General features: G+C 43.0%; 2 protein-coding genes across 3 annotated transcripts in view; one reads left to right on the plus strand and one right to left on the minus strand.

Annotated features, from left to right (window-relative positions):
• The first annotated feature begins 2,770 nt into the window (after positions 1-2,770).
• On the plus strand, positions 2,771-9,632 carry ccnk (cyclin K). The gene is made up of 11 exons (XM_073493466.1): positions 2,771-2,886; positions 3,493-3,728; positions 3,891-3,972; positions 4,056-4,187; positions 4,635-4,740; positions 4,843-4,900; positions 5,044-5,213; positions 5,323-5,531; positions 6,949-6,979; positions 7,276-7,347; positions 8,297-9,632. The coding sequence occupies exons 1-11, from the start codon at positions 2,878-2,880 to the stop codon at positions 8,848-8,850; spliced, it is 1,659 nt and encodes a 552-aa protein (XP_073349567.1). The 5' UTR covers positions 2,771-2,877; the 3' UTR covers positions 8,851-9,632.
• Positions 9,633-12,491: 2,859 nt separating this feature from the next.
• The window catches only part of ccdc85cb (coiled-coil domain containing 85C, b), a 46,321-nt gene continuing 36,631 nt past the window's right edge, over positions 12,492-22,181 (minus strand). The window contains exons 5-8 of one of the 2 annotated variants that reach the window (XM_073492549.1): positions 19,986-20,090; positions 15,298-15,390; positions 14,301-14,399; positions 12,492-13,270 (exon numbers count right to left, since the gene is read on the minus strand). In XM_073492549.1, the coding sequence (XP_073348650.1) occupies positions 13,181-13,270; positions 14,301-14,399; positions 15,298-15,390; positions 19,986-20,090 (387 nt within the window). In that variant the 3' untranslated portion in view covers positions 12,492-13,180. The remainder of the gene's footprint in view (positions 13,271-14,300; positions 14,400-15,297; positions 15,391-19,985; positions 20,091-22,181) is intronic. The other variant, XM_073492550.1, reaches the window with a different exon arrangement.

Raw genomic sequence — 22,181 nt, forward strand, 5'->3', positions numbered from 1 at the left:
ATGTCTTCTTTTTACACATCAGGGCCAAAAGAGCAACAGCAGTCGTGGACACACTGGATGCAAGAAGGAAAAACATTATCCTGAGTTCACACACACTCTCTCCCTCGCTATCCCTCCTTCTGGCTGCGAGCATCTCCTTGATCCTTACCCATGGGTTTCTCAATAATACATCAATGTCTCCATTATAGCTTGTATCTGCTGGCTGCGGGCAAAGGCAGTTTAAACTGGGTTGCACGGGGCCGATACACCACAAATGCCCTGGTTGTGGACACAGGAATGGTTTTAAGTCCAAAGTGTTGCCTCTGAGGAGACATGCACCACGCGTGGTAAAGTGCCATCGCTGGGTTGGAGACACCCAAACACACCGCGGGGCAATACGCACCACGAGAGAGGAGGACGCGCCGAGATGAAAGTTTTGTCCAAGTAACAAGGGACGTTGACATCTTAGCTCTTTTGCACAAAATGACCCAGGATTTAAGTAGATTCCCGGCACTTATAATTTATGTTAAACTCGTAAAAATGAGCCCGAGGACGACTCCTAAAGCAGAGAGGCTCTCGCACATCAGTGGACAAAAGAACACGCAACCTATCTGGCGTGGATTCTGGGTCACAACCTTCGTCGCATCCTTTTATCCTCCATTTTTCATGTCCCTTCCCATCTCCGTCTCTCTGCTCTCTGCAGAATACCCCAAAATTGCATTAATATGTGAGAATAGACGGATGTATGAGAGAGAAAACAAACTTGCACTGAACATATTACAGCATTTAAGGAGAAAAGAAGCCGGGTTAAGTGTAGGTTAAGTGTAAGAAAGAGGTCTGAGCAGACATTTTTGATGTGTTCAAGCACAACAGGGCTGACATAAACAATGAGAGGTCCACTCCAGGACAGCTCATGGTAATATGAATATTGCTCTGGGATTTGCTTATAGTCGGCGCTTCATTATGCAATGTTTAATATTAATAAAGAAAGTACAAGTATATATTATTCATAAGCTGATTTACTGTGGTTCAGTGTGTGTGTGTGTGTGTGTGTGTGTGTGTGTGTGTGTGTGTGTGTGTTTGGACTTGAGTGACAGATTGAGATGCTCCCTTGCTACGGGCAATACAACCAGACAAGGCTCTTACTTTTCTACAGGACACATCCTGACAATTTCTCCCACAGTTAAGAGGATTTGTCCGAGCACGGGTGAATATATAATGCATGCAGATCCCAAATTTTAATTTGGATGGAGTAAATGATTCAATGCCGGCTTTTTCTTTTCCTCTGAAGGGAGACGGAGAGGCCACAAGACGTTACTCTCAGTCTGCTCTGAGCCTGTGGCGGTGAGACCGAGGCAAAGGTGACGATGAGCACTGCCATGAGCTCTGGTTCATATCAAGAGAGAAAGAACAGCAGTGTTTTTCTTATTTACAATCATTTCCAGTCATTAAATCCACGTTTCTGTAAGATTATTGCACTTTCTTGCTGCATTGCTCTGCAAGAAATACAACATCAGAAGGTTTTCTGCATTTTAACAGCCTCTGTGTATAAAGGACAACAATGATTCTGACCAAATTATTCCTGTTTTTGTCAAATCAGAGTGTAATTCATGGTCAGAGTTGACTCCTCATAAAAACACGATACTCCTTTATGTTAAACTGTCAAGTTAATCTGATTTTTTAATGACACAAACTCAGATATGAGAGAAATACTGCTTCAATCTCATCCTCATCTACTCCACTAGCACCTGACACTTCCATCCCAAAGGTTGTGGGTTCAAGTCCAGGTGTGGACGTGTGCTGATCATATCCTAAGATGTTTTTTTCTGAGATTATGCGGAAATGAAGAATGAAAAACTACTAAAATTAAGAATTATTTGCTTGTAATTATGTTCTTCACTTGTTTTTGTGCTGGATCGAGTCTCTGCAAGTGAAATTTTCCTGCTTTAAAGGAATATTTTCCTCATTCTGTTGCTTTTTTTCTTGTTTTTAAGAGCTGACTTTTTGCAGTGTACACAGTTCAGAAACTATTAGAAAGTCTGATTTCTTTTTTTTAAGCTGGTTATAGTCTACAACCCTCAAAATACAAACACTTACATATTTACAAGTACGAGGAGAGCAGAGGAAATCTGTTGCCCCCTTGTTGATTTCAAAATTGTTTTTCCCTTTCAACAAACGCATCACATTACGTGGTTTCTCAATTTATATCCTGCTGGATTAAAGAAATAAACCTCTCTAATATAAAACAGATGAACATGCTTTCTGCTGATTTTGATTTCTACTGAGTGCTGCCGCTTGTGTGATATATCACTCAGGAATCCAGCTCCCACTGACTCACACTTTCAGACCCTTCCACAGATAACTTCATGTGGCTTTAATGATTATTATATATTTATATGTATGTAGGAGCATGTTTCTGTGGATCTGAACTCAAGCCATGTGTGTACACATGCTGCCTGAGCACAGATTGCACATATCTGGTCCAGTTTTTAATTGCATGTGTCAGAAAAATCCAGTCCTGGCTGCCAAAGTCCACTAGTCGTCCTTTGTCTCCCTCTAGTGGCTGTTTTTGGGAACTGCACATTTTAATTACACTTTAAATATAAATATTAATTCTTAATACAAATAACAAAAATACGTGTTTTCCAGCTGCAGGAATTAAAAAAACGAACAAACTTTTTAAACAAAGGAAAAATAAAATCTTAATTTTTTTAACCGCACGTGTGTCAAATGTCCTGCGTCATGACGTTTTACGTGCAGGTTTGTGACGTATTCCATAATGGCGGTGCCCTTGTTACAATGGGGGCTGCCGATGAGCACTTGTTAGCCAACTTATCGTGAACAACTGCGGAATATTCACACAGCCGACTGTTTTGGGTGATTGACTGTGACGGCTACATGTTAAAGGTAAAGAGCCGGTGTTTCATTACGAACAGTCGGACGATCATCGAGGTGAAGATAACTAGTTTGGACTCGACACCTCGAGTTTGTTAGCCGAGGATGCTAGCGAAGAGCATCACCTGTTTGGCTTAAAGCTAGCGGGTCCTCAACTTTGACTGCCTTTATCGACTTTTAATGCATTATAGCTTCTCACTGTACTCAAATGACCTTACCTTCGTACACCTGAGCCTATATATTATCGACTAACAGCCATTATTGGTGGTTATTTCATGACGTTAGCTTTAGCCAACGCTAGTAAACTTCAAGTTGTCATTAACGCTAGCTAGGCTATATGCTAATTCGTGTTTGTTGTGTATGACAGCCGCATCATTGCATTGATTATGCAAAGTGCTTAGCTGAAGTGTGTTTAGCGAGCCGACATTTGTGAATGAATGGGTGCCATGACGAGATGTCCACGGTGGTTTTTATGTTGAGACGATGAACATGGGAGTGAGGCTATCTGACAGTTAGCTACATACACCAGCGCTGCTAGCATTAAGGGCTTTATCACTACATTTGCAATTAAACGATGACTATAACTCCAGTATTTGTTTATGCTTTGTGACTGATCAGTCCAGTGCAGCGGGCCCATCCTCCGTTGCCTCCCCTCAGCCAATGAAGGAATCCAAGGAGAACTACTCGATGTCCGGCCAAGGAATCCTGGACCACATCAAGCCATGCTGGTACTGGGACAAGAAGGATTTAGCCCACACCCCCTCTCAGTCTGAAGGCCTGGACCCTGGCACAGAGGCCCGGTATCGGAGGGAAGGAGCCCGCTTCATATTCGACGTGGGGACCAGACTTGGCCTGTATCCTTGGCAAATGCATTAGAGTATAAATCAGTGGCACTGTAATTTGTCCTGTCCTGTGTAGCGATCAGTGAGCGTGAAACATCTCCTCTTACATAGCTGATGTACTCGACCTGCAAATAACTGTAAATGCTTTTCCGTGATCTCCTTAACTGTCATCAGACACTATGACACGCTGGCAACTGGCATCATATATTTCCACCGCTTCTACATGTTTCACTCCTTCAAGCAGTTTCCCAGATATGTAAGTTCACTTGATGGTTACACTTCAGGTTTTCCCCAAACAAAATGTGTGGGATTAAAGGGTGTGATTTGTGTTTTCAACAGGTGACGGGTGCTTGCTGTCTTTTCCTGGCCGGGAAAGTGGAGGAAACCCCGAAGAAGTGTAAAGACATCATCAAAACCGCCCGCAGCTTACTGAACGACGTGCAGTTCGCTCAGTTTGGAGACGATCCGAAGGTGCGGTTACTTTTATTCTTCCTCTGATGTCTAGAGACATTTTCACAGTTTACACTGGCCACTGTAAGTTTAAAGAGTCACTGAGTGCAGAAAAGGTAATAGTTATAACCTTTAATCCTTTGTAAAACGCTTTACAGAGTCCTGACATAATATCATGTAGCTCCCGAAAGAAAAAACAACAAGATGAAGGAAATCTGGCTGCAGCCTAATTGCTGTTAATCGGTTATAACAAACAGGCGTAATGTTATGAACAGTTGTAGATTTGGTCAGAAATAGGCAGCAGTACTGTTCTTTAGAAAAATAAACTCATGCAATTACTTTAGGATAAAGAAATGTACCTTTTAACATTACTAGTGCGCACTGAAGATGTGATGTAAAGGATCTGTGTTAATGTGTGTATGAGGTTGAAACGTTAGATATTTGAGGTATCTGTATTTCTTCTGACAGGAAGAGGTGATGGTGTTGGAGAGGATTTTGCTCCAGACCATCAAATTTGACCTGCAGGTGGAGCACCCTTACATGTTCCTGCTGCGCTACGTCAAGCAGCTCAAAGGTGAGCTGTGATAAGAACGGCCCTGTATCCATACAGAGAGTGTGATACCTTATTGGTTCGAGGAATCTAAAAAGTTTATGGATGTTTTTGTTCTTGTTAAAGGGGAGAAGAATAAAGTGTGCAAGGTGCTACAGATGGCGTGGACCTTTGTCAATGACAGGTGAGCAGTAAACTCTTGACAGATGCTTGGACAGAATTAGAAAACAGTCAGTGTTTTTAAATGTTGAGATCCGTATTTGAAAGTATTTCCCTCTAAGCTGACACAACTGAGAGATGATTGTAACCATTCTGTGCCCCCGGCAGCCTGTGCACCATGCTGTCCCTGCAGTGGGAACCAGAGATTATTGCGGTGGCCGTCATGTACCTGGCCGGCCGCCTCTGTAAGTTTGACATCCAGGAGTGGACCGCCAAGCAGTCGTCACGCCGCTGGTGGGAGCAGTTTGTCCAGGACGTCCCGGTTGAGCTGCTTGAAGGTACTCCTCATGAAGCCATATCACTTCCTGCTTTTCATCCAGTATTTCAGTTTGACCTTTCAAACTTGTTTCAACAACAACAACAAAAAATATGTCTTTGTTTTTCCAGACATTTGCCACCAGATTCTGGACCTGTACTCTCAAGGAAACAAGCCCATCCCTCAGCAGATGCAGGAGAAGGAGCGGTCATCCAATCCTCCGCTCCCAGCTCCTCCAGTCCCACTGGGACAACCACCAGCCGCTAACCCTCCTCCCCCACCACCAAAGAAGACTTCCCCTCAGGGAGGCAGCCCTGCACGGCAGCTCAAACGCTCACATGTCAGTATTTGCTAGTGGAAAAATTTTCTTCTGAAAAAAATTATCTCGTGAAAAGAAAGAAATCTCGTGAATTGACAAGAAAAATTTCCTTGTGGAAAAAAAAAGTTTTTCTCATGAAGTTTTTTTAATAAGAAAAATGGTCTTGTGAAAAATTTTTGCAAATTTTTTTCACAAAATAATTATCTCGTGAAAAAAGTTTTTTTATGAGAAAAATGTTCTTGTGAAAAAAAATTCTTCATGAAGTTTTTTTAATAAGAATTTTTTGTGAAATATTTTGCAAATTTTTTTGACAAAAAATTCTCATTAAGTTTTTTTTTCTACTGAGAAAAAAATTTGCAGTAAAAAAAATTTTCTCAGTAAAAAAATTTCTAACAAACTTTTTCACGAGATCAATTTTTCACTCGGTTCAACACAGAAAGAATTAAAAAAGACAAATTTTTCTGTTTGTTTCTGTAATACTCACTTTGACCACAAGAGGCAGAGGTGCACCACTACTCATGTCCTAAACAAGATGATTCACGTTCCTCCAGAGGAGTTTTCATTTCTCTCTGCACTCTGAACACAAGATGCATCTGTTACAGTATCTGTTAGCAGGTTATGTGACATGACTGTCATGTTTCTTTTGGCGAGGAAAATGTCAAACTTGGTGCTAATCTGCCGTTAGTGAAGTCTGTTTTTATTTTGTCTTTGCAAATTTTTTTTTTCAAGAACGAAAAATTGCTTTTCCTTTTTTTTCCCCCACTCAAGTCGACACATGAAAAAAAATTGTCATGAAGAAAAAAGAAATTCATTTTGTAACACAAATATGTTTAAAAATATTTTACAGCGGCCAGAAAAAAAATTTTCACAAAGAAACTTTTTCCACAAAGAAAATATTTTTTCACAAAAACACATTTTTCACTCGACTCGTCACATGAAAAACATTTTATTTCTCTGAATGAGAAGACAACATTTTTTTTTACTTTGTTGCACACAATTATATTTTAGGACGTAGAAAATGGAGCACCATAAAAAAAAATCACGGAGAAAAAAAAGTGTTTTCATGAAGAAAAACTTCTTTTTTTTACACAAAGAAAAAAAAGTTTGTTTTTTTTCACAAAAAAAGACAGACTAAGCTTTAACCTGCTTTTATGTGAACTTTTTCTGTTATGCTTTAGAAAAAAAGTTTTTCATTCAGTGGCTCGGATTTGTTGGTTTCAGGTTTTTAAATGTATTTTTTGGCCTTTTCATGGCTTTATTGATCGGACAGCTTAGAGAGATGACGGGAGGCAGGATGATTCATTCAGTCATTCTTGTTTTAAAATGTGTTCATAATGTCCGGCAGGTCCTACAGCCTGTGTATGTGATTCATACATCAACACTCAGTACACGCCGTCTCAAAGCAAAGAGTAATTGCTTTCTTTCTTCTTTTTTCCAGACATCTCCGAAAGATGAACCAAAGGCTCCAGGTAAGACTTTGTTAAACCTCATGCAGGCAAAATTCAGCTCATGTGGGATTTAAAGCACTTGTCTGTTCATCTCCTAAAAATACCTCCCAGAGACGTTTCCTAATTAACGTGATCAATTTATATGAACTCTGGGCAAAGATTACAGATACGTACCGTAGATTCAAAGTGGCTGGGATTAGTATTTCCCTGCCAGGAATCTGGAGTTTATGAATATTCGAGCCTACAGCAAAGTTCCTCAGTGTGTTCACTGGTTTTGAAATAGCTTTCTTATTGACTGGTGTGTTTTTAATTTACAGAACAAGTTGGATCAAAGATTCCTCGACTGGAGAGCCCGATGCCCCCTCTGCCTACATCGCAGCCTCCCCCAGGTAAGCGTGGCTGTCGTCTACCATTGTCCTCCAGCAGAGTAACTTTTTTCACCACCGTCCAGAAACCACGTAGAAACAACATTTTTAACTGTTAGCACTATTAGCTCTGTTAGCTATCACCGTACCCCGACACTATGTTTTAGGCAGAGGCATCGTTGCTGCATCCTGGGTTTGGTGCCACCCAAGATACTTGCAAGTGGTTTAAATAAAATACAAACAGACCAGAGCATTTGTTTAATTTTTTAAAACCCTATACCAGGATGAGAACTGGTGCAGCTCGACCTTTTCTCCAAGGCTGACAGAGCACTGTGGATGTCTGGCTGTGTGAGACCATGACTAAAGTAACTGCATGAGATAAGATGCCCTCTTGTAGTGAAGTTTGCCGTTTGCTTAGCAACAATTATTCATACTCGTACATTATAAAATGGAAAACACATTTCCTCTGGTCACTGTGACACTGGTTGTCTCCAGCCTTGTCCTCCAGTCTAATTTATCAGGAAATTGATAATTTAGAGTTGGATCAGAGTAAAGGTACGTGCTGGCGTCCACACAACACCCCCGCTGTCTGTTTGCGTGTGCCACCGAATAGGCCCATAATGAGCAGCCAGGACCCCCTGCCTGGGACGCGAGCTTAGAAAGCAACCCCAAAGTCTTTAGTCCTCTCAGCCTGCTTACATAACCAGCAACTCGTCTGGACATTATGTTTCCCAACACACACATACTCCTAACCTCTTCCAGACCAATCTGATTAGTGCTTGAGCCTGATAATGAGACCTCCTATGTGGCTGAAGCCTGGCAGACGTGGTCTAGCCTGTGCGCTCACTGTCTGGGAATGGAGAGGTTACTTGAGATCATGGGTGGGTGAGTAGCTTCGTGGTTTTTTTTCGCAGGGAAAGATGAAATTTTTAACAAGCTGTTTTCTCTCTTGTCGTTTCCCGTCGCTCACCAGACCGCAAAGCCCCAGTTCCAGCTCCTCCCACGGAAGCAGAACCAGGAAGTGAAGCGGCTCCTCCTCCCCCGCACGCCCCACCTCCACATCAGCAGCCGCCTCCACTGCCCCATCGCCCTCCTCCGCCTCCGCCCTCCAACTACATCATGTCCACCACCAGCTCCTACATGTCCGGCGAGGGCTTCCAGAGCCTGCAGTCGATGATGAAGACAGAAGGTCCCTCCTACGCCCCCATGCCACCCAGCTACGCGCCCCCAATACCGCCGTATCACCCCCACGTCTATCCTCCGCCTGCGGCACCACCTCCGGGCCCTCCGCCTCCTCCTTCCAACTATCCGCCACCCAACTTGCCGCCGACGTATCCGCCGCCAGGCTACAACAGCTACCCTCCTCCACCACCTCCACGCATGCCGCCGGGCCACGTGCCCCCTCCAGGTATAGGCCTCCCACCTGCTGGGTACCCTCCTCCACCCCCAGTGCCCCCAGGACAGTCACAGGTGCCCCTGCCTCCTCCGCCTGGCATGCCCATGAACCGCGGCGGCTGGATGAGATGAGAGCGTGACGGCGGTCTGTAAACTGAATGAGTGCAGAGACACGGCTGGGGGTGGAACAACCAGGAAGTTGGGATTGTGGTGTAAAAACCGAGGGAGAGCTCGTTCACCTCAAGTGTGACTTTTGTTGATGAGGTTAATGAGCAACAAATAGACTTGAAAGGTAAAGTGAGGTGTGGACAGTATTGAACCTGAACTGATCTCGTAACAAACGCTGTCCACTCGTCCTTTATTGTTCTGGAAACAAACCAGGAGATATTAGCACCCTGAGTTTTTTTTAGTTTTCTCACACACGCTCATTGTCTAACCGTGGGCAGATGAAATGTACCAGTTTTACTTCACCTTTAAGTAGATAAAAGGTTGAGTCTTATTTTTCTTTCTATATCGTGTCACTCTAATTATGTGTTTTTGTTTGTCCTGAATTTCCATTGAAACCAGTGTTCTCCTCCCTGCTGTCTGTCTGTTCTCCACATTCCTACTGTTTTTGCTGAAGACCGAGCATCATAATAAAATCTTGAGACGGTCGAACACACAGAAGTCAAATGTAAAAAGGAAGTGTCGCACTGAAAGACATGTGAATATACATTTTGGAGGTCACGTTGCAAGATGTTTTACAGTTATCACACCAACATCTAACACTTGACAGTCAGAGGTGGTGTTTGTTTTTTCAGTCTCTCTCCATACGTGCCTTAGTCAGGCTTCTCTTTTCTGTATCCTGCACGCAGCTTTGGTTTTTGTGTCTGAGTGGCACTTAGGACAATAAACACCTGCTTTTCCTACTTTGAGCTGAGTCATGTGTTTTTAATCTGTATGATGTGAAAAGGTTTTATCATTACGTTGTAATTGGATTCATTATGTGCAGCAGTGGATCTAAACACCGTCACAGCCCTGTCATGAGTTCAAGTGCCCCTTCGTCATGTGTCCCTATGAATCGATGTTTTACAGGATTAATTATATTAAAGTTGTTCATTTATTTTCATATAAACAGACATTTCATTACTTAAGAGACTTCATCCACACATCCATCCATACTCAACATACTCGTTGATTACCTTTAGCCTACTATTTCAGCCTTATGTATTTAAAAGGATTATTAATTGCTTTTAGCTTATTCACCTACTTCCAACTGTTTATCCATTACATCTAGCAAATTCCTATCAACTAGGCTACTTTTAGCCAACAATATCAACTGTTTATCCACTGGGCTAGGGGTGGCTGTAGCTCAGGAGGTAGAGCGAGTCGTCCAGCAATCGGAAGGTCGCTGGTTCAAATCCCCCCAGTTGTTGAAGCATCCTTGAGCAAGATACTGAAGTCCAAATGCTCTTGATGAGCAATGGGTGAATGTGACAAGTGTTGTAAAGCTCTTTGTGTGGTCAGCAGACTGGAAAAATGCTGTATAAAATCCATTTGCTACATGTAGCAACTGCTATTTGTTTATTTTTCAAGTTTTTTTATTTACCTTTAACTATTTCAAACTTTTATCTATTTATTTCAAAAGCTATCAATCACTTTTAGCTCATTACTTCCAACTGTTTGCTCAGCCTCAACTATTTTAATTGTTTATCTATACTTTTTCAAGTGTTCATTACTTTTAGCAAACGGTTTCATCCTTGCAAAGAACCAACTGCTGCGTATTTCAACTTTTTTTTTCCATCTGTTAATCCGTTACCTGTAACTTCTGTCAATCTTTGCTACCATTTTTCTTTCTTTTTTTAAAAAAAAAACAATTTCAACTTCTCTACTAACTAACTAAATTTCCTGCACTCTCAGTTGCAGTTGGTATAAACATGTTACATCTGACTGAGGCTGATGGTGAGATTACTCAAATTTCTAGGTCAGGTATATAATCAAATGACATTTAATAGTTTTTGTTGAGTTAATTCCTCTCAGAGTACCTGGTTGGAAATCACTGATGTAAAGAACAGAAAAACATCATCAGTAGTTTCAGTTCCAGTCGTGTACCAACAGAGGGCGCTCCAGCTCATCCGCTGAGGAGAACAACATGCCTGCAAACACTCCCATCAAATAACGACTCCACACTCCACAGTATCATTAAGCAACTTTGTTTATTTTCTCCCAAACATTTTTCTAAAAGTGGCCTATTTCATGTTTTCTTTTTCACCTGCCAAATATTTCATCTCATCAGTGAAACTCATGAATATAGAAGTTACAGCCATGATAGTTACTACGGGAACTGACATTTACGCTGTAGAGTCTACGATTCTGTACTGTGGTTTTTAGCGTATAGGCAGAAAAAGAGAAACACTATAGATGTTTTTAAAAAAGAAAAAGGAAAAGAAAAAGAAAAGACAGTTGGGTTCCAAATCAAAACACCATGCAGAAAAAAATGTGGCACATCTCAAATCAAATGCCTTATATCGTATTTATATATATATTTATATATATAAAGTATTCAAAATTGTATCATGGCTTCAAATCAGTTCCTAGAAAAAAGGACACTTTTAAAAAACCATACTTTGATTTTTATTTTTGACCCATTAATGGGGAGAGGACGGAGGCGCATGGCGGACCCGCCTCAGAAATGTTCTCATTTGGAACAAACAACGGTAAAGATGGGAGAGCCCGAGCCGCCAGCCGCTAAACTGATCCACACAAGAGCAAATCTGATAAATCCAACGTACGGCTGCTCAGCTGCCGACAGCTCTCCCATCTCTGTATCTGACACCTGGCAATAAATACTTTGACAAACAGCGTTTGTTCGCTCTGACATCAAGAAATACTTTTATTTTTAAATGTTAGTGTTTTCAGGAGACATCTAAAGGGAAGACTTTATCTCTCATATCCTAAGAAGAAAAAAAAAACTTTAAGAAACATGCGCTGCGTAAACACACCTGCTGAATCCACGACGACAGGAAGGGACCGAGCTTATGAAAAGTTTTTCATCTACTGAGATATTAAAAAAAAAAGATAAACAAGGAATTAGGAGCAATCCAAAAAAAAAAGATGCCAATCCAAAGTGAACTCAGGAGGTTTAGCGAAACGTTTTATTTCCATTAACGGGACGAAGCTTTTTTTTTTTTGTTGTTGCATGGATTCAGCAAATGCCTTCAGCAGTCTTCAACCGAGTTGTAACCAGGGTTCAATAGAGAGAGAGAAAATAAAAGAGGATTCACAGGCAGATGCTACAGCTGCAAGAGATCCATCCACTCCTCCATCCACACAAACACATGCACGCCAACACACGCGCACACACTCACAGATGGGCAAAAGGTAAAGCTGTAGCCCTCCCGACCTGAGAAAATGATTGTCAAGCATGCACACAGCATACAACTTTTTTTTAGTTAATTTCACCAAGTAAGAAAATTATTTTATCCATTAGCCCGTGGAGATGATTTTGATCAGAATGGCCTTGATACATTTTCAGAGGTTACAGAGAAGAAGGAAGAAAAACAGCAATTAAATCTGGAAAAGAATTTTTAAAAAAAAGAAACAGAAAAAAAGATTACATTTATATTTTTTTGTCGTTTTTTTTTTTAAACCAAAAGAAAAAAAGCAAACCCTGTTTAAGGTCCGGTTGTATGTGTGTGTGCTTTTTTTTTTTTTTTCCAAACTAAATAATTGATCACATGGCCACGCTAGAATACAAAATAGATAAAAGTAAAATCAACGATAACAATGAAGAAGTAGTGCTATGGTTTTATACATAATATACACAAGTTAACAGTGATCTCTAGACTTTTTTATTATCCATAGACTCGTCTTATGAGCAAAAAGGCGCTAGGTCACAGTGGGTTTTCACATCAGTTAACACTTTAGAACGCTAATGCTAGTTATACTCGTCGACAACTAGGGGGGAGCGATACATGTGACGGGGAGCTAGGGTCTCTATCGGAGGTACTATCAAAACTTTAATCTGAAGATACCGCCACAATCCCAGCGACACGTGAAGAGATTTTTCTGCCCCCTTGCGGCCACACGTCCGGGTTTACTGTGCTTGAAAACCATGTCGCATCGCTAGCTCGGTGTAGCACGGCTATGCTATGAAGGACTGAAAGTGGTGTGTGTTTGTAGGTTTTTACAGAGAGAGATCGTTGTGCGGCGAATCAGTGAAACTAGCTGCCAGTTGTCAACGGTCCGTAAGCTCTGAGAGACAAAAAAAAACAAAAAAAACATGTTTGTACATGTGGATGACGGACTAACGGGTCCATTTAGTAGCCATCTTAGCCAGTCTTAAAGAGTTCGTCGAAGGAATGCTGGGTGCTGTAGGCAGTAGGGAGCACGGCAGGATGGGTTGTGTAGTACGAGGTGTCTTCAGGTGAGTGTAGGTACTGTAAATCCTGATCTCTCTCTCTCGCTCTCTGTGGTTGCCACGCTACAGCGGCCCTTTGAACTGGTTCCCAGAGAGGTGCTGTCTGATGGACAGCTTTGATCCGGCTGCATCACCCAGCTTTCTCCACACCACCTGCAAACACAAGCGGAGGGGGAGAGAGAGAGAGAGACGAGTTGAGAGAGGAGGGAAGAGGGAGAGCGAGACACACAGACAGAGACAGGCAGACACAGAGGCAGAGACTGAAAGACGGAGGCTCGGCTGAAGACGAGAGAAAAGACTTTCTTCTTCAAGAGTGAAAACTTCAAATGCTCTCCGTTTGACTTTGAGCTGCCAAGACTGCACACACACACACACACACACACACACGCACGTCGTGGCGGAGCTATCTCTGAATCTCTGTCCTCTGTCGCTGCTCTGGTGCTGTTGAGAGAGAGAGGGGCCCCCGGGGGACCCCAGTGATATTACAGAGGTACTATTGTAGTGCGCCCCGGATTCCTGGCCCCCGCCACATACCTCCGCAGGGCCCAGATAGCCCCGGCTCTCGCTTTTTTCTCTCTAATCAGCGGGGGCTTTTATCCCCGGACCGGGCCTTTCAGCACCAACAGAGAAAGATTGGAGGGAGATGGAGGGGGGAGAGAAAGAATGGAGAGTAGGGGGGGAGGCAGGGAGGGAGGGAGGGAGTGCTCTTTTCTCTGCCGCTCTTGTTTAATTGCTCTGACAGCTCAACTACGAGCCTCCACTCAGGGCTTTCCAGTTTAGAGTTGGCTCTGAAGCAGGGAGGAGAGAGGGAGAGGGGGAGAAAGGGGGAGAAAGAGGGAGCGCTGTGGCCGGGACACTGCTGCAAGTGTCATTCCAAACCAAATGAGTCTAAATGAGGCTTCCTCATTAGTGGAAGCAGCTCAAAAAGTGACCTGATTTGCACCCAGTGGAGGAAGACGAGGACAAAAAACGGACCAACAGACAGAACAAACGGGAGCATTATGGGAATGAGGTTCCTCTTGTTTACAGCAGTGCTCGGCATATAGTACAGGACAGTGTCACATGTCACACTGATCACACTCTCACCTCATGCTCGCTTTACTTCCTCTGCACAGTTTTCTCATGCTTGTTTTTAAGAAGTAGGAAGCCAGAACAGAAGGGACTGTCAGTGTTTTGCACTTACGTTGCACATCTCTCGCACGATGGCCTTCTCCTTCTCGCTGAGGTCGTCCTCGTAGTCCTCAGGAGCCTGCTTGTCCAGGTTCTCGTGGACCTCCAGCACCTGACGGCAGACAGTGAGGAGTTAGTATATACGTGTGTGTGCTCTTGTTTTCTTGAAAGCTGTTAGTGCATTTTATTTTTTTAGTTTTATTCTGGTATTTAAAGGAGCACTACGTAGTTTTGGGGAAGATATTTTTAATCAGAAGATCTTCATTAACTGATTTTTATGCCAAAATCAACAACCCCCCAAATCTTCATTTTCATGACTTTCATGACATAATAACTGACCTGAAACGCCGACACAATTTCATACTGTTTGACTTTGTTTATATGTGGCGGACCCTGCCACCTTTCTAGCTTCAAACAGTGTTCTGGGGACCTTATTTTCCTCTGAGAACAGCTTGTTTATTCACTTATGGTAAGAATAAATATATCTGAGTTTGTATTATCACCTCATTAATAATGTAAATATAAAAATTCGGAGTTTGGATTTATTCTCCAGGACAACCTAGTGCCCCTTTAAAGGGTTGTTATCATCACAAATGGATTTCTTTGGAGCTCTTTTAGGACTTTCCGTTGTATATAAAACTTTTGCATCAACATGTTTTTTAAGCCTGGTTCCTGACCTCTGATTCTGGATCCAGTTTCAGAGGTCTGAACCTGGAATCTCAGCGATTCATCTCGGTCTGGCGTTGGGCCCGTTGATGGCTGATCGCTCCGGTTAAATATTTCTCTTTTACACTTTCCAGTCAGTGTATCTGACAGTGTAGTGGTGTTCACTGTTGCACAGCAGAGTATGCAGCGAAAAAGTGGGCCTGAGGTCAACGTGGAACAGTTCAACATCCAGTTTGATGGAAAAAAAACATCAAAACTGGATTCCAGCTTGTGTGACAGTGATCAGAGGAACCAGTGCACGATTACCCTGAGATCCAATTAACTAAGTGAATACAGAACAGTACCTTCATGGCGTGCACCACCGCCTCGGGCTTCTGGACGCAGGACAGGTAGCCCGTGGCCGGAGAGGACTCGCTGGTTGGGAGACGGCCAGTACCCTGCAGGGAGAAAGAAAAATAATATTGAGTCACATCTGCCCACAGAAGAAAAAAGCGAAGATGTGAGAGACGGGGCGACAAAGGAGAAGAGTAAGGCTCTCGTCACATCTGTCGCCACACAGATGTTTGTGTTTAACCCAGGAGTCACCACCTCACGATACCTCACTCTCCTGTTTCAGAGGGTGTTTGGTTCTGATTCAACAGGAGGCATTTCTTGTACTGCAGCAGTGAAAATGCCATCCCTTTCATCCCGACTCAAATCACCTCCCCTCCCGTCGTGTTTTTCTTCCACCATGTATTCAACTCCCAGCCAGGTCTGCTACCTGCACACTGTTGATTTAACCTGCTGTGATGGGAGCAGCCAGCCAGGAAGAGGACCTGGGGGTTTGCCTGACTCATCCCAACCCCCCGGTTAGTTCCAGACAGTGGCTCTCTGTTAGAGGGACACAGAGATCTCTGGGACACACAATGGCACCATTCACTGTAAACCTGGCATCAGGGCCCTGAATTAGACACAGCTCCGTGGCTTTGTTAGCCCGAGTTCAATTCTCCTCTCACTAGCGATGGGGTTTGTCAGCTCCCTCCGCTCCCGCTGGCCCCATTTAGGTGCCAGAGTGAGCCCACACAAACCTAATAGCACAGAGATAAAATAATAATCCCGCTGCAGCCCAGAGGGACGTGTGGTGGACACTGCCCAACAGTCTATTCATGTCAAATCAGCCACATGAAAAATAGATTTTCTCGATGGTGCTGCAGGTTACGGCCAGACTGCTAACCTGACATACACAAGAACGACTGTTACAGCTGTTTGCATTGAATGTACAGTGATGATTTAATGACAAAAGCTCATCAATATGCATAAACTGCAAACTTCTTCATGTAAAAGTTGATGTTATCCACACACAGTTAGGGGTTTTAAAATATTCAGACATGCCCTGACAGCATGGAAATGAGTTTTTTCTGCCAAAAGACATTTAATTCATGAGCTTCTACGAGAAAATTATGGACAAAAATAAAAATGAAAAGGTTAACGTGACTTTCATCGTTGTATAAAAAGGCGAGCGTCCTTTGAGAGTTTTCAAAACACTCTGCACTCGCAACTGGGGGAGATTGAATTGTTTTTATATGAACATTCAGCTGATATCACAACAACACATGTCACTTAACAACGTGCTACAAATCGAAATACAGAAAGTCAAACGAGACCTTCGCCGAAACAAAAACCTACCGAGCCGACATTTGACCAGACGTTCGGTGCCAGTTCTATGAGCTGTGAGGAGTTAAGTACGTAACTGAAGGCATATTTCAAAGTACTTGTACTTTACTTGAGTATTTCAGCGTTATGCTACTTTTGTACTTTTACTTTGATACATTTCAGAGTCCATTACATTCATTCAACAGCTGTAAGTTGATGCATCTTTAGTTTATAAAATATTATGCACTGTTAAACTACCTACGAGTGTATACACAAGGTTTGGAGGATTACTTTTTAAAAAGTATTCCGATACAGTAACTAATTACCTGTTAAAAACGTAATCTGAGTGTCACAATATTAAAGTAATGTAACTTGATGACTTCCTGACCTCAACACCAAAAATATGCAAATAAAGTCTCAAAGAAAATTTCAATAACGATATACTGTATCAATACTGTAATCAATCATTAACAATGAGACGATATTATAACAATTTAACATTGACAGCTGTTATTCTGCTTTATAATCAACACTTTGTTTTTGCTAAACTTTTGAATTGAACCGCAGTATTGTTAAGTATCAAGGATCTAACTTGAAGCAAATTTCAAGTCTGCGCGCTGACGTTCAGACGAAGCTTCAATAAACAGAAACATGTGTCTGACTGGAGGGCTGGAAGATAATCTGAAAACTAAGAAGGACTTTTATTTTGTAGGATCAAACACGAGCCAGCTCCTTTAGAAACATGGACAGCAGTGATGTACAGGCTGATACTTATTGCCCACATTATGATACACAACAATCCTCTTGAGTTAAGTATGTTTCTTCTGTTCAAGGTTCGCAGCAACAATTGTAATAGCTTCATTTTCCATAAAAGCTCCTCTGCAGTGGACTTTGAAGTCAACTACGAGCACAAAACATGTAAATCACTGTCGCCTCCGTTTGATGCTCTCTTATGTGGGTTAAAGCTATTGTTTGAAATGTACAAACACTCCCCGCGAGCGTCGGGGGCCAGCTTTTTTTAATTTATTTTGATCTGGAGCCGCGCAGCACAGAAACGGATTTGGACAGCGCAGAAAACTCAGCACGGCTCCGGGCGATGTTTACTCTTCGTATGGATGTACGTTTGGAGATGACTTGCCTGCATAAACAGGCTTGATTTTAGGCCCTCGCAAGATGAAGGAGGAGAAGCAAACGCTGTCAGAATCAATGGCCTGGAGTCGGAGCGTAGAGAATCAGAGCCGACTGTTGAGTGTTTGTGAGGATCGTGCTGGCTGGCCTGCCTCCTCTCTGCTCTATCCATCTTTTCTTTTTTATCCTTTCTTGTTTTCTACCCAACAATCTCACGCACACTCGCTGACCTGAAACTGGGCCGGAATGAGACTAAAGGACTAAATATAAAGAATGAGCCGATAGATTAGGAAGAGTTCAGCAACACCAAGAGTCCAGTTCACTCGAGTTTTGCTCTTAGAAGTCTTCTCTCACGTTTCTCTTTCATTCTTTCTCTCCCTCTCCCTCTTACAACAAGGCCTTTTCTCTCACACATGGATGAACTCGGGCGATCGATCACCACACAGCTCAACATGAGTGCGTGTCCAGGGAGTCGGCACGACAACAACACCATCAAAAGAAGAGGACGTGAATCAAAAGTGTAAGTTATTGTGTGCTGCATGCAACTGATTTTCCAGTATATATATATTTGTCTGCGCTGGCAGCCTGGTTTCCTCACGGTGACGACAAGACAACAACAAGGCTGATATTCAGCATTTTCCTGATTTGATTACCAATAAAATACATTAATTAAAAAATGCAATACTTTGGGTCTGATGCTAAAAATAAGTATTAATAATCTGAATCTGCAAAGTCAGTATGTAGTCCAAACTGTAGTGGAGTGGAAGTATGAAGTTATAGAGAAGAGAAATACTCAAGTAAAGTAAAAGTACCTCAAAATTGTACTTGAGAAAATTGTTTATTGGTAACCATTTTCCTTCGTACTTTGAGGTACATCGTGTTATTTTTGTGAAATGTCGTTTCACACTTTCCGGTCAGATTTATTGATCATATTCCAAAGAACTTCTCACTCGATCGGAACGGAAATTTTCCAGTGAGCTAATGTTCGTGCCGTCCGTTAGCCGAGCTGTCACCTCATAGTTAACGGGTGTAAATACTTAAATCGAGTGTCCCGTCAGATATATTGATCGTATTCCACCAAAACGTCGGTGCTAACCATTAGCTAGTTCAGCTAGCTGAGCAGCACAGATCTGATATCTGTGTCATTTGTGTCATTACGAGGCTTCGTTTGAGCTGCTGATGCAACCGGCTCCTGACTGAATGTAACTAAGTCACACAAATCCACTGCCACTTTCCACTTTCCAGTCTCCCATCGAATGTCATGTTGCCAAGGTAGTGTCAATATCATGACCTTGTTTCATGTGCACTGTGAAATGAAATGCAGGAGGGGGGGAACAGCCATCAAGATAATTTGCAGTTTATCCTTCCTCCTGCGGGGAGAGACCTCTCGCGGGGGTCAAGGTTCATGGACGTTATTGACGAGGAGGCCCGGTTTTGACCCACAGGTGCGACGTGGCAGAGAACACAGTCTCACATCGGGCCTGTGATTAAAACACAACATTGATTTTTTGAGGTTCGGTCCTCTGGTTAGTGGCATGGCCCCGCGCTGACCTTCATTAAGCAGTCAGAAAACAATTACCCAGCCTCTCCTCCCCAGACACTGGCAGGGTCAGGGGGTGGCGGTGGATTGGAGAGGATTATTACTTTCATAGTGGGATTCAGTTCAAACCGGCTCCAGGGAGGAGGAGGAGGAGGAGGAGGAGGAGGAAGAGAGAGGATGTGGGAGGAAGAGAAGGGAAGGCTGACTCCTCTTAATTTTCAATCCATGTCTCGCTGTCTTAGTTTCTTCTTCCTCCTCCTCCTTTCTTTCTCTATCCAGTCTGTCTCATCCCCCTCATGCCCAGACTTTCTCCTTTCACTCTCTCTTTTTATTCCCTCTCTCTTTCCTCCTGTGTGTGTGTGTGTGTGTGTGCGTGTGTGTGTATGTGTGTGTGTGTGTGTTTCACTTCCTGTCATGTGTAAGAGAGACTGAGGTTGCCTGTGGAGGTATAATTGGAGAGTTAGAAGTAAAGTGAATTAGAGCTGACTTGACTGTGGAGGCACCGACACACTCTCCCCTACAATTAAGTGTGTGTGTGTGTGTGCAGATTAACTCTTGTCTCTATGCAAAACCGCAGTTGTGTACCGAGTGTCGTCGTGCTGATCTTTGACTATGACTGTTTAATTGGATAGTTATGAGTGTGTGTGTGTCAGTGCGACTCTTGTACCCTTCCTGTGCGGTCCTGTGCACGACTGTGTGTGTGTGTGTGTGTGCAGCCTCCCGGGTACTGACCATGTGCATGGCGTCCTGGCGCTGGGGCAGTGAGGACAGCTGGGACTCTGAGTGGTACAGGGTCATTCCCTTCCTCAGGGCACGAAGGTCACCTGGGTTACACTGCTGCGCACACAACAAACACACAAACACAGAAAAACATGAGGCTTCAATGTCAAATGTCAAGTGAAAATACATCGGGCATTACTTTACTGACACTGAATCCAATTTATCAACCGATTATCTGAAACAAAAATAACTTCTCATGTGATTTTCTGCTTTTTTCCCATCATTTCTGTGACTCAATGTATTTGCATCTTTCAGTGTTAATACATCCAATATAGGTTTTAATATTCACAGCTGTACAATGACCTACTTTTAGATTAGAGCCCAACTGATACTGGGTTTTTCACAGTAAAGATGTGTATGAATGGAGATTTTAACATTTATTTGTACATTTTCTGTTTTTTTTCCTTTTGGGTTTTATGAATTGTCAAATCTGTTCTTTGCAAATAGGATAACAATTTATTTTTTTAAATGTGCATAATACTGACACCAAGACCTGAAACATACAGATGTGCCATTTGTTTTACATTTGCCAAAGAAAACCCATAGTCCATTTTTGTAACCAGGAGATGCATTAACTTTATATAAATGTCCTTATATTTACCGTGCGTTAACAGGTAAAAAGGGCCTCGAAAACCTTTTAAGATACGTGCTAACATCACGAAGACTTAAAGTGTTGCTGAAGCTGAAGATTAAAACCACAGCGGACCAGGTTCAATTCCAGCCTGGAGCCACAATAAGTGCATAATAAAGGGATTTATTAACCTTGACAAAGACCTGTTCTCACTTAAGATCCTGCAGCTACAAACAGAAAACATTCAATAAACTGTTAACAAGTTTCAAGTTGCTTAGAAATGTCTCATAATCGAACAACAAACATGTTTATATAGTCTGATGAAACTGAATCATCAGAAATTGAATCGAGTTTACATGTTGCTCAGGCTCTTCTGTGTGCAGTTAGATCCTCAGTGAAGGTTCATTAATGAGGCTTTGTCCCCGTCCTACACTTGCACCTGCACTGTCATCGTCACTCTGACGCCGTTGCTTCAAGCACTTCATTTGCAAAGCTGATTTTTCATTTGTTCGGGCTCGCTACATAAATGGCACTTCAAGCGCGCCGGGCTGTATCACGTTGTGTCATCACGGAGGGGCCATTACGCCGGGACAGAGTTCCTAAGATTTGTCCTCATTAGCAGCCAAAGACCACTGGTTCCTGGGGGCGGTAACCAGCCTGGCTGCTCTCTGTAGGCAGGAACACGGCGACACCACCGCTTCCTTATGACATTTCTCATGTCACGCACTAGCGTTCCCTCTGCGTGAGGCGCGGCGTGTGAACGCACGTGATGCCCGCGAGCGCTCGGGCAATAAATAGCCCAATGAGCTGTGGGTGTGCGTCTGTGAATGCGTGGACATTGTGCTGTGTTGTCTGCCTCTGTATTGTCTCACACAGGTGCACAGTCACACACAGACACACACAGAGCTACAATCAGCATTCCCCTTGTCTTCTCTGTCCTTTGATATCCCCCAGTCTCCTCTCCCCCGTTCTCCTGCAGCTTAGTATCCTGCTGGTGTTCCTCTAACCTTTCACAATCCTTCCCTCGGCGCTTTCTATCCTTTGGGTTTCCATATTCATGCCCTCGATTCTGCACCTTCGCTAACATCTCTGTGCCATTTCTCCAGGCTTTGTGTCTGTCGGCGAGCTACGCCCTAAATGTCATATCTGGAGGAGCGACATGAAACACAGCGTCATAATGAATATTCCTCTTACGCTAAAATCCGTCTTTACAAACCAACACACGTCTCCAACTTTTTTTTATTCCCCTTCCTGAGTTGACCTCGACCACAGAGACCAACAAAGCTATTTGTTTGCCAGACAGCTGGGGACAGCTGACCCTCCGCTGTCTTCTTGGCTAAAACCTCGGGTCCCTCCGTCGATCCATTCATCACAGTGTTCTTGGAGCTGACAGGGAGAAGCTGTGTACGTCACGCATCATTTCCTGCTTGAGTTAAGAGGAGCAGGGGTGATGGCACCTTGACAAAAGGGTAGAGAGGACGGCGGTGTGCTCCTTGAGCAGTGCTGTAATTTAGTGAAATAGGGTGCCGGGGGGAGTCAGTCCTAAAACACGATTATAAGTTAGCATTTTTTCACTT

This window comes from Pagrus major, chromosome 22 (assembly GCF_040436345.1).
Source record: "Pagrus major chromosome 22, Pma_NU_1.0".
NCBI classification, from domain to species: Eukaryota; Metazoa; Chordata; class Actinopteri; order Spariformes; family Sparidae; genus Pagrus; species Pagrus major.

Bases quoted from the DNA above. Each gene is read 5' to 3' on its own strand.
- ccnk (XM_073493466.1), top strand. The intron at 4,901-5,043 runs GTGAGCAGTAAA...TGCCCCCGGCAG, and splicing joins TGGACCTTTGTCAATGACAG to CCTGTGCACCATGCTGTCCC. The intron at 7,348-8,296 runs GTAAGCGTGGCT...GTCGCTCACCAG, and splicing joins TACATCGCAGCCTCCCCCAG to ACCGCAAAGCCCCAGTTCCA.